Source organism: Choloepus didactylus, chromosome 23, assembly GCF_015220235.1.
Source record: "Choloepus didactylus isolate mChoDid1 chromosome 23, mChoDid1.pri, whole genome shotgun sequence".
In the NCBI taxonomy this organism is placed as follows: domain Eukaryota; kingdom Metazoa; phylum Chordata; class Mammalia; order Pilosa; family Megalonychidae; genus Choloepus; species Choloepus didactylus.
Genome location: NC_051329.1, coordinates 16,391,127 through 16,407,294, shown reverse-complemented (window position 1 = coordinate 16,407,294; position 16,168 = coordinate 16,391,127). Strand labels below are relative to the sequence as shown.

The window sequence follows — 16,168 nt, the reverse complement described above, 5'->3', positions numbered from 1 at the left end:
GTCACCAGCAGGTCTGCTGGAGGCATCGGGAGGGAAGACAGAATCCAAAAGAAGTGTTTGGGGTGTCAGAGCAGGCCGTCAAAGGAAGTAGGGTGATTTGTGCATGGCTTGTCTTCGTCTGCTAGGGCTTCTTGGAAAAAGGCCATGTATCGACTGGCTTAAACGACAGGAATATGTTGGCTCATGGTTTCAGAAGCCAGCATCCCCAGTCGAGGCATCAATAAGCCCATGCTTTCTCCCCCAAACTTGCAGTGTTCTGGTGTTGGCTTGCCTCCGTCCTCGGGGTTCCTTGGCTTGCAACTCTGCCCCCTGTCACATGGCAAGTTCTCCATCCCTGGGTCTGTGTTCTGGTTTGCTAATGCTGCCGTTTCGCAAAACACCAGAAATGGATTCGCTTTTATGAGGGGGTTTATTTGGTTACACAGTTACAGTCTTAAGCCCATAAAGTGTCCAAGGTAAGGTATCTACAACAGGGTACCTTCACTGAAGGAGGACCAATGGCATCTGGAAAACTTCTGTTAGCTCGGAAGGCACGTGACTGGCATCCGCTTGCTCCCAGGTTGCTTTCAAAATGACATTCTCCAAAACGTTGCTCTTGGGGAGTTTTGTCCTCTCTTAGCTGCAGCTCCTCTTCAAAATGTCACTCTCAGTTGCTCTCTGGTCCTTCTGTCTGTGAATTCCTTTATACGACTCCAGTGATCCAATTAACACCCACCCGGAATGGGTGGGGTAACACCTCCATGGAAATTATCCAATCAAACATTTCACTCACAGTTGACTGAGCCACCTCTCCATGGAAACAATCAAAGGATTCCAACCTAATCAACACTAATACATTTGCCCCCACAAGATTGCATCAAAGAACATGGCATTTTGGGGGACATAATACATCCAAACTGACATAGTCTGCTCTTCCGGTTTCTGTTGACTTCTGCCTCTTCCTGTGTGGCCTCTCTGGCTGTGTCTTAATTTTCTCCTTCCTCCTGTCCTACTGATTAAGACTCGCCCTCATTTGGTTTCGCCTCCCCTAAATAAGATTCTAGAAGATTCTTTTCACAAAGAGTTCACACCTTAACTGATAACACATCGTCAAAGGGTTCATTTACAAATGAGTTCGCATCCAGAAAAATGCAGATTGAGATGACGAACAGGTCGTTTGGGGGGTACATAATCCAATCTACCGCATGGCTCATATGGAGAAATAAGCAAACGGCTTCGAGGTCAGCAGGATAGAAAGAACGACTGGGAAACAAAGGGAAGACCTTATCCAAATCCTCCTGGCACTGGCCAGTGTGGGAGGAGTGAAGTAATACTTGTAAGGGATCTAGTGGTCTCAGTCATGATACAGAAGTTGCCCTTGTAGCAGCAGTGATGAAAAAACTAGTAGTAATAAGTAATAGCTAACATGTTGGAAGTGATTGCAGTCATCCAAGTGAGAAATGACGGTGACTTAGACTAGAGTGGTGGCCCCTAAGGAGAGTGGATGGATTCTAGAGTTATTTAGAAGGTTGAATTGAACGGGAGTTGAGGATGATTGGATATGTGGGGTAAATGAGGGGGTAAAGTCCACAACTGCTCCCACCTGTGGCTTGCATTGAGGTGGGGTCACAGGGGATGCCAGGGTGAGGAGGGGGAGCAGAGCATGAGTCTTAGCACCTTCTCTTTGTTCCCTGCTCTCGCCCCCTGCCCCATTCCAGAGCTGTCTTTAACACTGGGGTCCCGTCACCCAACTCCTGTTCTCCAGCTCCAACATGGTGGCATGGAAGCTTGAGTAGAGAGCTCCTATTCCATTGGCCGTAAAAGTGGCTAGGATACATCCTTTGCCTTATTGACAACTTCTCATTCTTAGGTCTTGACTTGGAAGTCAGCGCTCTGGGTTGGGTGCCTCTCTAGATGCCCACAGTCCCCCGTGCACCCACAATGTCCCATGTTATGACATCCATCACACTCAATTGCAATAGCTCATTCAGTTTTCAGCCTCCTCTGCTGGTCTATGAAATCCATAAGGGCAGAGATCCTATCTGTCGAGTTCATCACCGTAGCCCTGGCCCTTGCTTCCTTGCCTGATACCGAGTCATACTCAATAAACACATGTTGTGTGAATAAATGAATGAGTGATTCCTAATGGCCCAGAGGCAGGATAGCTATGCGGTTAGCATCATGGTTCAGGAATCAGGCTGCCTAGATTTTACTCCTGGCTCCAACTTATGGGCTCTGTGATCTTGGACAACTTCCTTCACGTCTCTGTGCCTCAATTTCCTCATCTGTAAAATGGGAATAATATGCTGTTGCTTGGCCATAGAGTGCTCATTTATAGTTAGTTTTTGGTACTAGTCCTTCAGAGTTCTCTGTGATTTCTATCCTGGACTTGACCCATTTAACCATAACTCACAGCTCCCTCACCATGAGCTCTTCCAAGCTGATGCAGTGTGACCCTTGCCTTCTCCCAGGCCTTATCTCCTCCCACTCCCCCTCAGCCACACTGGCCTCCATGCTGGCCCTTGCACTTAACAAGCTCATTCTCCACCTCAGGGCCCTTGCACTTGCTTTTCTCCCCATCCCCTCAGTCACAATCACCTCCCCCTGTTTTATATTCTTATCACCCTCAGAAATTATATTGTTCATGTATTAGCTGACTTCTTATTTACCTCCACTCCTCCCCCAAGATTGCTCCGGGAGGGTAAGGACCCTGTCTGTCTTCTTCACTGCTGTAGCCCAGTTCCTAACAGGGCCTAGCACCCAGTAGGTACTCAGTAGTTATTAGTTGAATATATGAACGTCCTGGCTCAACTTCACGACCCACGGCAGGAGCCTCACTCAGCATTGGCTCATCTCCCTGGCTCCTTTGCTTGGCTGTTGAGTCAAAGTGTGGCCTACTGCCTCTCCCTTACAGTTGCTGAGTGACGGATGCTTGTCTGCTGCAGGGGCACATCTCCACCCAGGCAGGTAGACACTACTCAGAAACATCCAAGACAGAATGCAATCCTCATCAGCGAGGTCTAGCATGGATTGGCCAACGTTGGGTCAGCCCAGGACTGTAGTAGTAGGTGACTATGGGCAACGTGTCTACAGAGTTGAAGACGAAGACTGAAGGCCTTTTTTTTTAGAAAACTGAAATTTGGGGGAAATGGTCTAGGCTTCAAAACTTCCCAATTTAAAACTTCCTGTTTTCTGAGTATTTGCCAGAAATGATGATTGAGGGCTGTAGCGGGAAGGCCCAGAGATCAAAGTAACTTGACCTAGCCACAGGTTTGGTTGCTCAGCCCTGAGGCCGGTCATCATTCAGAAAGGCTGGTGGTCTCCTTTCAGTCATTTATTCATCCAATAAGCATTCACTGACTCCCCACTACATTACCACACCCTGTGTGTTTTGGTTTGCTAAAGCTGCTGGAATGCAATATACCAGAAATGGATGGCTTTTACAATGGCTGTGTATTAGTTCGCAAACGCACGGTTCTAAGGCCATGAAAATGTTCCAGTTAAGGCATCAACAGGATGATACCTTCTCTGAAGAAAGGCCAGTGGCATCTGGGGTTCCTCTGTCACATGGGAAGGCAAAAAATGGCTGGAGTCTGCTGGTCCTTCTTTCCTTGGTTTAGCTTCTGGTTTCAGTGGCTTTCTCCAAAATGTCTCTGGGCTTCTGTCTCTCTTAGCTTCTCTGAGCTCCCTGAGTTTCATCTGTCTTTTATCGTCTTGTAGAGGACTCCAGCAAGGGGATTAAGACCCACCTTGAGTGGGCTGGGTCACATCTCCATGGAAGCACCCTAATCAAAAGGTCCCACCCAACAATAAGTCTGCACCCACAGGGATGGATTAAAAGAAGATAGGCTTTTCTGGGGTACATAACAGATTCAAACCAGCACACTATGCTAGACACCAGATATACCACCTTTGAGTTCCTGATCCCTTTCCCCAGAACAGAACCCAAAAGGTCCTTCCATTGTGCCTCCTTCTGCAGGGGAGGAGGACCAGGTGCCCAGGTCCCTGCACATGTGCAACCGGGAGGGTTGGCTCCTTCTCTGTGTGCGGGTAGCTGATGACTCAGAGCTCACCGCCTCTCCCATTTTTACAGTCCCCTCAAGTTCCTGCCTGATGTCCCATCTTCATTCTGTCCTCCAGCCCCCTGCCTCGGGAAAGCAGTCCCCCACCAAGAATGGCAGCCCCTCCAAGTGCCCCCGATTCCTCAAGGTCAAGAACTGGGAGACGGACGTGGTTCTCACTGACACCCTCCACCTTAAGAGCACGTTGGTGAGTAGTCCAGGGTGTAGTCAGCCTCGGCGCTGTCCACATTTGAGGCTGAATGAGTCCTTGTCACGGAGCACTGTCTTGAGTGCTGTAGGGTGTTTAGCAACATCCCTGGCATCTATCAGCAACCGCCACCCCCACCACCAAGTTGTGACAACCAAAAATGTCTCCAGACATTGCCAAAAGTCCCTGGAGGGAAAATGCACCCCCAGTTCAGAAATACTGGTAGAAACTCCTTCATTTATATAAATGTTTTTTATGCACACTTGTACCTGAAAGATCCTAAGCAGGGTTGCTGGCTCTGAATATGTATATACTCTTTGTCTCCCACTGTCTGACCACTGACCACAGCCAGACTCTTCCTTGGTTTCACACCGTGTCCTCTAATTTTTATATTGTATTTTTAACAGTCAACAAGTTGACCTTAAATTGTTGTTGAAGATGAGACTCATGGAGAAATGTTGTATCAATTAGCTATAGCAGCGTAACAAACCACCCCCAAACTTTAGTGTCTTAAAACAACAGCCATTTATGATTTTTCAAAAGACTGTGGGTTGGTCTGGTGGTTCTGCTGATATGGACCAGACTCAGCTGACCTCAGAGGGGCTTGATTGTGCTTCTGCAGTCATCTGAACAGTCAGCTAATGCTGGCTGGACTAAGAAGGCCCTGGGTGTTAATTCAACTCTGTTCCATGTGGTCTTTCATCTTCCAGCAGGCTAGCTTGGGCTTGTTCACATGGCACTTGCAGAGTTCTGAGGTAAGGACCAGAAGCATATGATATTGCTCAAGGCCTAGGCTCAGAATTGGCACAGCGTCACTCCGCCACATTCTGTTGGCCAAGCCAGCCCACATTCAAGGGGTGGGCAAATTGGTCCCACCTCTTGATGTGAGGAGCTGTAAAGTCACATTGCAAAGGGTGTGAGTACAGGGAGGGGATGAATTAGAGTCATTGTTTGCCATCTAACATAGATGTGTTCAAAGGAGCTCCTGGAGACACTCCACTAGCTCGTTCTTGATCCATGTAGGATCAAAAAAGTATTTTGAAATTCAGCACTGATGATCCTGATTCCCAGGGAATGCCAGTCAGAAATCCCCTGTTCTCCCAAGTTGAATAGAGAAAACCCTTTCAGAACCTCAAAACCGCTTATTGTCTTATTGCTTGGACGATGAAGGTATCCAACCATGATTTGAACTGGCACTTGAGAAATCCTGTTGGGGAATTAAGGACCAGGCTAGCTCCACCACCAATGTCAGGACCCAGGTGAGCATCCCAGCATGGGCCACGCTTGGATAAAACCAAGCAACAGGCCAAATCTCTCTTCTCCACCCAGGAAACGGGATGCACCAGCCACATCTGTATGGGTTCCATCATGCTCCCTCCTCAACACATACGAAGGCCTGAAGATGTCCACACAAAAGAACAGCTCTTCCCTCTCGCCAAAGAGTTTATCGATCAGTACTACTCGTCAATTAAAAGGCAAGTTTATGTCGACTCTGGGGAGACCAGGGTGAGTTATCGAGTGCTGGGGACAAAGACTTCACCTCCAACTTTGTAGACAGTTGAACCAAAGCCTGAATACAGGACTTCTGCCTGCTGTATACCAGAGGTCAAAAACTGGTGGCCCTGGGGGCCAAATCTGGATCCCAGATGTGTTTTGTGTGGCCTAAAATCATTGTTTAAAATTTGAAATATTTCAAGCAATTCCACACGTAGGTACATACCCTAAAGAAATTCACACATGTTCACAAGAAGGCTTGTAGAAGAATGTTCACTGAAAAAATTAAAATTAAAGAACCTCCTGGAAACCACTTCAACCCCATCAACAGGAGAATGTGTAAATAAATTTGAGGTATATTCCAAGTAATAGATTACTCTCCAACTGTAACAAGAAATGGATTTGATCATCCATAAAAAGGAGCGAACTTCTGATACATACTATGACGTGGTTGAACATAAAAACATCACGTTGAGTGAAAAAAGTCAGACGGAAAAGGACAAATGTTGTATGATTCTACTTATATGAAATATCTAGATTAAACAAACTCATAGAGACAGTAGATTAGCGGTTGCCAGGGCCCAGGGGCAGGAGGAATGGGGAGTTAACGTTTAATGTGTACAGTGTCTCTGGGGGGTGTTGAAAAGTTTTGGAGACAGAAACAGACAATGCTAATGATAGCATAACATTGTAAGTGTAATTAATGCCGCTGAATTGTACACTTAAAATTGTTAAAATGGCAAATTTTCTGTTATATATATGCTACCACAATGAAAAAATAAAAAAACAAATGGCTTAAAGCTCTACATGTTCATAGGGAAACAAGTACCTTGAGCAAAAGAAAGAAAGAGCAAGTTATAGAAGGATACATTCAGTTCAGCAACATTTGTAGAAACTTTTAAGCCATGCAGAGTAATATTGTTTAGGTGCACGTACGCCAGAAGCACAAACAAGTACATGAGATTGCTGAACCTCAGAAAGAAAGTGGGCTCTGATGAAGAAGTGGTCCCCAAGGAACTTCACATTGTTTATTTCTCAGACCCGGGAAATGGGTGTCCATTATATTATTCCATATGCTTTTCTGAAAGCCTGAAATTTTTCATGGCACTTTTTTAACTTTCTGAATTTAAATTTCTTGCCACAGTTAAAAATTAGAAGGGTTCCCTTTAAAAATCAGATTTTCCATTTCCCTTGAAATAGCTGTCAATACTGGGCTTCCATCCCTATGAGCAACAAACTGGCTGGAATGGAGTTGTGGCTGCCCCCACTTTGGACCAGGCCTGGGCTCTGCTGTTTGCCGCGGTCCCCAGGTGGCCAGTTCAGCCGTAAACACACTGCTGGAGCACTGTGGGCATTTATTTGAGTTTGCAATCTCTGCTTGATGATCAATCTGTAGTGTCCAGAAATCGACTTGGAACTTTCTGTGGCTTCAAGCCTCCTGTAATAACGTGCTCCTTCTGCTAACCTCTGATTTGGGAGGGAGAGTGACGCACCCATGTCCCTTCCCTCCATGCTCAGGTTTGGCTCCAAAGCCCACATGGATAGGCTGGAAGAGGTGAACAAAGAGATCGGAAGCACCCACACGTACCAACTCAAGGACACGGAGCTCATCTACGGGGCCAAGCACGCCTGGAGGAACGCTGCCCGCTGTGTGGGCAGGATCCAGTGGTCCAAGCTGCAGGTAGGCGGGAGATTCCCCCTCAGAAAGGGCCTGCAGGCTGCCAGGTGACATCTCGGGGGGTGGTCATGGCATCCCAGATTCTCAGACTGGGGCCAAATGTGGCTGATAATCATGTCTTATTTAGCCAATATGGTATGTTTTTTTTTTAAACATGAATTTGCGTATCTCTTGGGAGAGCTTGTACTCCCCAGTTTACCACAGACTCCACCACTCCCTTTTGTCCTAATGACGCCTTCTCTTTTTGCTTATTTTATGTTATCAGCTTAGTCCCTGAAGGCATTCGATTTTGTGTCCCCACTGTGATTTTTTTTTTTTTTTTTTTTTTTTTTTGAGAATAGTTGAAAGCTGGGAGCAGATTAGTCATCAAGCTGAGGGCTTTTGGGTTTGAATTTTTCCTTTGCTTGTTTTGTATTTTAATCCCTAATCCCTAGTAATCTAACAGAGGATGTAACCAGCCCATTAAAACTCCCATCTATACTCATCACCCCTTTCCCACGTGCACTCACCCTCCATGCCTACTAATTAGGGATGTTTTCTGGTGTGACAGACTGAGGAAAGAAAATAGAAAACCCAGCCGAGGACTCAGTAATGAGGCGTCCACTACGCCGATGAGGCAGCAGCTGAAATGGGTTCTGGGTTCCCCCGAAATGGCAAGGCTGCACTCAGGGAGCTCGGGAGGGGAGGAGGGGGCACTCCATTCCCCGATGCCTCTCTTCCAGGTGTTTGATGCCCGAGACTGCACCACGGCTCACGGGATGTTCAATTACATCTGCAACCACATCAAGTATGCCACCAACAAGGGGAACCTCAGGTGAGCAGGCTGGCTGGTGGGGGGAAGGGGGCTCTGATCTGATGACATCGGAGCATGGACCCTTGGGTCTGAAGTTGGTTCACCAGCCAGGGAAATGTCCCTGCCCTCAGGGAGTTGGGTCAAGCTGGGAGAGATCTCCTGTCAGCCTTGTGCCACTCCCCTGGTCCCTGCTCTTCTGGGAGAAGCAGATTCCCATGTCGTTTGCAAAATTACAGACACAAAGTTCATGTTCAATTCATATTGTGATATCACCTGCCCAGAAGGCAGGAAGGGAGGCTTCAGATTCTTGGGAATGAGAAAATCCCATTGCCAGTGGTGATCTGTTTTTACCACCCCCTGCTCTGTTGCCTGGAGCCACCTCAGAATCTTCTTGGTTGAAAGGCAGTTTTCCTTCCTGCTGCTCTGGGGACTGCTCTTTCACATTCCACCAAGCCAATCCACACCTCGGACTCCTCTGGCCCCAGGACACAGAACAAAGCCCCAGGGAGAACAGGCCAAGGCAGGAAGGCACCTGTGTGGGCTGGTAGCTTCCACGCTGGGAGAGAAGCTGCTGGAAGGGACAGCTGGGGCCCCACAGACAGCCGGGTTCACTTGTTCATCGTGCTCACTCATTCCTGCTCCAATATCAGTTCCCAGCTGCTCAGGACCAGCCCCATCTTGGGGCCACTGCGGGGATATTCCCACAATCCCCTGGGCCACACTGAGCTGATGAAGTGGCTTATTGGCATGAAGCATGGGTTCCCTTGGATATTGAGTCTTCCTTAAGAAGTAAACAGTGTTTGCCAGCTAAGTCCATCTGTAGGAAAAGGGCCTGTAATCTAAGCCCAGGGACTAGATGGAGGGTTGATACTTAGGTCTCTTGCAAAAGAGACCTCAACCCTCAAATTGCTTATGGACTCTCTTGGTGATTCTCAGATGGTGCTGTGAGGAGATGATGTGGCCAGTACCACAGGCTGGGCAGGTGGGGCTGTTGGCCCCAGATCCCCTGCTTTAGCCAGTAGACCTCCACTTTTTCCAGTTAGCTGTTAGAGGGCATCACGGTATCTTTTATTAAAGAAAGCATTCAGCTAATTTTTTAAAAATGTTCTAAACTACATGTTTGGAAATGATGAGAAGGCATTCAGAGACTGTATAGCATGTATAGAAATGATCTATACATAAAAGAAGGAGGAAGGCAAGGAGGAAAGGAAGGAGAGAGAGATGTAATTCAAACAGTGCAGGACACTCAACTTGCCATTCAGTGAGATTATGCTTAGGAGAAGTGGGAGATGGGAGGCAGAAATGTGTTCAATTTCCTTGGTTGGCCTCGCATCCCGCACGCAGAGGGAGCCTCACACCCCACAGTGTGTGATTCTTGTGTTTCTAAACATGCTTTTATGTATATATTACACAACACCCTTTATCTGGTGCTCAAAGAAACAGCAATGCGTTTTAACGCTGGTGGGAAAACTGGCTATTTGACTCACTCTGTGTTCATCTCCAATATGGTGCCTTTGCTAGGAGATTTTCAAAAGTACTTTTGACTCTGTGATTACGCATAGATGTTAGTGATGTACTAACCCCCAAGTGTGATGCCACACACTTGCAGTATTTAATTCTATATTGAATTGTATAGAGAGTAAGACCTAAAAAAAAAAATGTGCTCAGAAAAAAATAAGTCATTGTGAGCTGGATGAGGTGCAGGATGCTGTTTGGAGAAAGCAGATTTGAGTTGGGCCTTGAACTTGACAGCAGAGAGCGCATTCCAGGCCAGGAGACCAGCAGGTGCTAGTGTCCTGGGGCAGTAATATATGTGGGAGAAGATCCATGAGCAGTGATTGGACCTAGGCTATGTCCACGTGTCCCATGTTGGCACAAGCCAGGACAGTGTTTCCTGTTGCCCAGGATGCAGTCCACTGATGGGACAGGGAAGTCTAGGTGGCAAGAGGTCCCGGCATGAGGTAACCTTGAACCGTGTGACCCAAGCCAATATTATTTAACGGCCTCCAGCTAGAGAAGCATTCTCCTTCCATCAGCGAGCTAGCAGGGGACCTCAGCCCGTGATACTGATGGAGAAACTAGACCAAGGCACTCCCTTCCAACAGCTTCTCCATCAGCCCTTGGCACAGATGTAATCCACCCTGGGGGCCTCAAGCAGTTGTTGACCTGTGTGTCCTTAAGGTACAGGTCCTGTCCTGATGCCAGGCGTCCCCCTCTCTCTGTCACAGGTCTGCCATCACCATATTTCCCCAGAGGACAGACGGCAAACATGACTTCAGAGTCTGGAACGCGCAGCTCATCCGCTATGCTGGCTACAAGCAGCCCGATGGCTCCATCCTGGGGGACCCAGGCAACGTGGAGTTCACAGAGGTGAGAGAATGTGTGTGCTTCCAGCCCCTGCACCTGGGACCTCATCCCCCCAACTGTCATTATCCACAGACCTCTTATCTTCATGTTATCAGCAAGGGAGAAGCCTGCAGCAGGGCAGCAAGTAACTTCTCCAGACCTCTGCTCTGCTTGGCTGAGCCCCCTTCCTTCTGGGTCTCCAACAGCTGGCCACTTGGACCCTTTCATGTCATTACCTCACCTGACCGTCACCATGGGAACTACTGTTCCGTCTTAAAGATGGGTAGACTGAGTCTCACAGAGGCCAAGTGAGTTAGCCAAGGTTTCTAGATGAGTAGAGGGAAAGCTAGAATCACAGTCCAAATCTGCGTCCCAGCCCGGAGCTTGCTTCTCCCACCAGGAGAGGAGCTGACGGATGGAAGCTGCGTCTGGCATCCGCCTCTTCTGAGTGGGGTGACATGTCAAACCTCTTTCATTCATTCATTCATTTGTTTATACAACAAGCTGTTGATCTTCAGTCCCACTGATTCTACCCACTCAACCCCTCCATTGCTGGTGACCCAAGTCGATTCATAAGAGCCACCAGAAAAAAAAGAATGCCACTACCTCCCCCCACCCAGGATTCCTCCAAGGTGGTGATGCAGACAGGTAGAACAGGTGAGGCCTGGTAGCTTGCACCGACTATGCCTGTAGGAGATGGCACAGGCAGGCCCCAGATCCAGAATGATCTCAAGCACACAGTCTTCATACCCCCTTTTATTTACCACCCAACCATCCCCACTTGAGCTCTATCTTTGTCCTTTATTCAAGCTTCCCTCGAGCTCCACCCGGATGCCTCGTCCAGGATGGAGCTGGCACAGCCGAGGGTGGCTCCACTCCCTCCTTGTCTTTGACTTCATTTGCATGTGACTTTTTTTTTTTTAATTATAATGTGATTATCGTGAGGAGGGGGCTGTAACCAGGGCAACCAGGAGTGGCACCTGTGCAGTTTTCGTCTCAGCCAGACGCTGTGCTCCACTTGGCAGAACGCTGCTGTGTGCTTGGCTGGCCTTGCCCTTGGGGTCATCAGAACACAGGCACCACGGCCTCCTCCTCGCATGCTGTCTCCAGAAACCTCGCTGACCAAGGCACGTTCTCCTGAGCCACGATTTAGGGCTTCCTCTTTCTACTAACACAACATAAAGGATCCTTGCAAACAGAACCACGTAATTATATCTTATAAAACCCTCTAGCCCTGCACTATCTCGTACTATAACCACTCACCATATGTGGCTACTGAGTCCTTGAAATGTGATGAGTCAAAACTGAGACGTGCTATAAGTGTAAAAAATATACACCAGATCTGGTGGATTTGTACCAAAAGAAGTAAAATGCTGCATTAATAATTTTTAAATAGACTACATGTTGAAATGATAACTTTGTGAATATATTGAGTTGATACTATCTCTATTAATACATATTTAATTTTTATATTATTAATTTTTCATCTATTTTTACATTTTATACATTATATTTTACACTTTAAACATTTTACTTTTATATAGAAGTATATTTATATAATATAATTAATTTTATATATTATATACTTAATTGTAATGTTGAATATAGTATTAAATTTATTAATATTAATTTATTAATTTATCATTAATAAATTAGCACGATAGTATAGTGATATTGAAATTAGATTAGCATTGTAATATATGTGTTATATGTTACATCTATTCAATCTATTTTGGGGGTTAATAAATATATTTAATGTTAAACATGTTATTAAAATATATTAATATTTTAATAACTTACTCATAGATTATTAAATATAAGTTAAATAAACATATATTGTTTAAATGAATATATAATTAACCTTATTTTTACTTTTTCAATGTGGCTACTAGAAAATTTTAAATTACACACATGGCTGGCATTCTATTGGACAGAGCTGCTCTAAGCAAACGCGTCTAATCTTCTGATTCTGACACATGCCCCAACCCCAGTCAAATTCAGGACACTTTCTCCTTATCTTGTGGCACCCACTGCAAGCATTTACAGAGCTGTCACCCCCAGTGTGCCAGGAGGAGCTGAGGGTGCAGCAGATGCTGCAATACAGTTCAGCCCCGGGCCTCTGGGAGTTCCCAGTGGGCAAGAAAGACACGGAACACCTGAGGCTGTGCAGGGCTGCAGGAAGGTTTGCACCCCAGTTGCAGGGGACCATGGAGAAGTCACACTGATGACGTGGTGGCAGGGAGGACTGATGAAGGAGGTGACATGGCCTGAGGTCCTCCAGAGGAAGGGGCTGCCGATGGCAGGCATGGGGCTCACCGTGCCCCTTCCCCTACGCCCAAAGCGTTCGGAGGGTCCGGGGCCGGGTGACCTGACCCCATGCTCCGTCTGGTTGCAGATTTGCATACAGCAGGGCTGGAAGCCCCCGAGAGGCCGCTTCGACATCCTGCCGCTGCTGCTGCAGGCCAACGGCCACGACCCAGAGCTCTTCCAGATCCCGCCAGAGCTGGTGTTGGAGGTGCCCATCAGGCACCCCAAGTAAGAGGGGCTGGAGAGGGTGGGTGGATTTGCCGGGGCTCTTCTTCCCATGCCTGCACATCTTGGCTCTCTCTCCAGCCCAGATGGAGGTTGGAAAAGGGGTCCTGGACCGTATCCGCACCCCAGGCCTGGGTGGGATGGGCTTTCTCACGAATCGGTTGGTCCTCGCTTTTCTGCATTGTAATCTCTCAGCAAGTATCTGCCCTTTATCCAGACCTTTGGGTTGGAAGGTCTAAAGGAATTTTGGAGCCAGGAAAGAGCTGCAAGCTGTGGAACCCTCAGCAGGAGCAGTATTTGGGCTTTAAGAGTGAAGCAAATCTAATGTAAGGCAGTAGCCTCAGTGCAAAATTTAAAGGGGCACCAAAAAAACTCATTCATTGGGACAAATAATATTACCATGCAGTATTTTTAAAAATCAAAATTAATTTTAAAAATTCATGCTGAAAAATATCCATGATCAAAAATATCAAACTCAGGATCTGTCGTTAGGTTGAGACAAGAGAGCTGAGCCCTACAAATGCAGGGTCAGCTCCTGTCTTTGTCTAAAATGTCAATATTTTGTTCCTCGTGAATTTGTTTTTGCGTTAATCTAGATTCTTTAAATATTGCATTAATATACAGTAGATGAATAAATAAATACAATTATGTATCTTGAGTAATGAGTTTGTTGGCACCCCCTTAAATTTTGCAGCAGTGTAAGTTCCTGACTTGCCTTGCTGTAGTCCCAGCCCCTGGAGAGCGAGCAATTGTCTGAGGCTCCCACACTCTTATCTGGTACCGGGGAACTTGCCCAGCCTTCTTAGTGAAACTTGGCCTGCACACATTTATCTATTCATTTGTTCTTTCGACACGTCTTATGGTTCCCTGCTCTGAGCCAGGCATTGTACTAGCTTTAGAGCTACATGGTCCCTGCCTCCATGACACTTATGGTCCCAAGGAGATGATTTTGTATGTAAAATTACTCAACCACTTCATTGCAACAAAGTGCTGCAAAGGAAAGCTCATGCCTGGTGCCCAGAAGCATGTCATCCCCTGACCCCACCCAGACTGGGCATCCGGGAAGACTTCCCAGAGTAAGTGACATTTTAGCTGAGAATTAAAGTATGAGTAAAAGCTGAACAGGCAAAGAAGGAGGAGAGAAGCTTGCAGGAGGCAGGAACTGCCCTTGCAAAGGCCCTGAGGTTGGGGGAGAATGAGGTCCCACACTTCCTCCTGGGCTAACTTTCAGAATGGATTTAGAAGATAAATTTGGCAGCCCAAGGCGGTAGCCCCCAGGCCTGGCTGGCCATCAGAATCACCTGGGAGACTTGTTTAAAATGCACATTCTCTGGCCCCAGCTGTGCACTGTGCAATGACACAGGTCTGAAGAGGGGCCCAGGAATCAGGTTCCCACCTGGTCCCCTTCAGTCTCTTGCATTTCAGCATCACCAGAATGAGGATATCCTATGTACGTGTGTCTGCCCATGAGCCTCCTACCCCACGTGAGCCGGGCTGTGTTGCTCTCTGCAGGTTCGAGTGGTTCAAGAGCCTGGGCTTGAAGTGGTACGGCCTCCCCGCAGTGTCCAACATGCTTCTGGAGATTGGCGGCCTGGAGTTCAGCGCCTGCCCCTTTAGTGGCTGGTACATGGGCACGGAGATTGGCGTCCGCGACTACTGTGACAATTCACGCTACAACATCCTGGAGGTGCAGTATCTGGTCCCCACGAAGGGGAAGCCCAGAGAAGGGGGGTGGGCCTGGTACTCCTTCCCCAGCAGGGCTCTGGAGCTTGGAGATGGAAGGGGTTAGAACAGAACCTGTGATCCTGGCAATTCTGGAGGCATCTGTGTCATGCATGGTGATAATAGTAGCCAACGCTTAGAGCAGACAGTGTGTGCTAGGCTCTTTGCATGTATTATATTCTCATTTAATTCTCACCACCCCCTTGAGGTAGGTGCTGGGAGAATGTCCCTTTTACAGATGAGGAAGCTGGAGCTTTTCGGGGAGATGAAGAGATGAGCTCGAAGTCACAGCCAGCGAGTGGCAGAGCTGGGAGGCAAACCCAGCCTGGCTTTATAGGCCATGCTCCTGACCGCTCTGCTACACTTGTTAGAAGGGTTTAGGATGACCTACAAACTTGGGACTTTTTTGGTCTCTTTACTAAAAAACAAGGGAGAAGGGTTGGCAGCAGTTCCCACCACAAGCATTTCTCAGTGGAGAGTCTGATTCCCTCCCCAGGTGAGTCATCTTCACCTGCTGAAGGGTGCTGGGTGCAGTACTTCCTGAAGCTTGACGTTGGTGAAAGCATCCGGATTGCTGTGTTTTTGTCAGCAAATGATGTTCCTAACAATAGTTTGCTGCTATTGGCCTTGTTTCCAAAGAGAGCACCAAAAAACAGAAAACTGAGCCAATGAGCCTAAGTCACGTGGCGAATAAGACGCATAGCCAAGATTAGAACTCAGAACCAGGCATTGGGTTTATGTTGTCATGATCCACTGGTGTCACCCTAGAAAAACAGATGTCAGTGGTTCTCAGCCTTGCTGCACATGGAGATTACCTGGCGAGCTTTCTGAGGCCCAAGTCCTCCTCGCTGTGATTCTGGTTTAACTGGTCTGGGGTGGGGCCTGGGCATCGGGGTTTTTCAGAACTCCCCAGGTGATTCTAGTGCACGGCCCCTGATCTGTACAAACATGGCAAGAAAGGAAAAGACATTTCAGGCAACATCCATAGATGTGGCTCAAGTTGCATTTGGGGAAGTCATATAGGCTTTTTTTTTCCTGCAACTAATTTCTTTATTTCTTTTACCAAAATAAAGCCATATAAATAACAAAAGCAGCATGACTGGCTGTACATATTTTCCTCTTTCATTAAATAACTCAAATTTTTCATGTATTCCTAGAAAGCATCAAATTCTTACTTTCCGCATATGCGTCAGTTAAAGACCCCAAAGAGAACCTCACATCCTAGCCTCAAAGACTGAATTAATAAATCCACTTTCATGATCTTTCCTTACCCTTTGGTTCAAAGAGTAGTCACGGGGGGTGGCTTAAATGAGTGTCCCACCCCAGCCGACTGTACATAATTCCTACTGTCATTA

The 16,168-nt window shown here is 47.1% G+C and overlaps 1 protein-coding gene across 1 annotated transcript in view; it reads left to right on the top strand.

The window, feature by feature from the left end:
• NOS1 (nitric oxide synthase 1) overlaps nucleotides 1–16,168 on the top strand; it is a 93,269-nt gene that overhangs the window by 24,948 nt on the left and 52,153 nt on the right. The window contains exons 3-9 of the mRNA XM_037817229.1: nucleotides 4,120–4,248; nucleotides 5,578–5,723; nucleotides 7,261–7,423; nucleotides 8,143–8,234; nucleotides 10,442–10,583; nucleotides 12,955–13,094; nucleotides 14,604–14,778. Coding sequence (XP_037673157.1) covers nucleotides 4,120–4,248; nucleotides 5,578–5,723; nucleotides 7,261–7,423; nucleotides 8,143–8,234; nucleotides 10,442–10,583; nucleotides 12,955–13,094; nucleotides 14,604–14,778 — 987 coding nt within the window. The remainder of the gene's footprint in view (nucleotides 1–4,119; nucleotides 4,249–5,577; nucleotides 5,724–7,260; nucleotides 7,424–8,142; nucleotides 8,235–10,441; nucleotides 10,584–12,954; nucleotides 13,095–14,603; nucleotides 14,779–16,168) is intronic.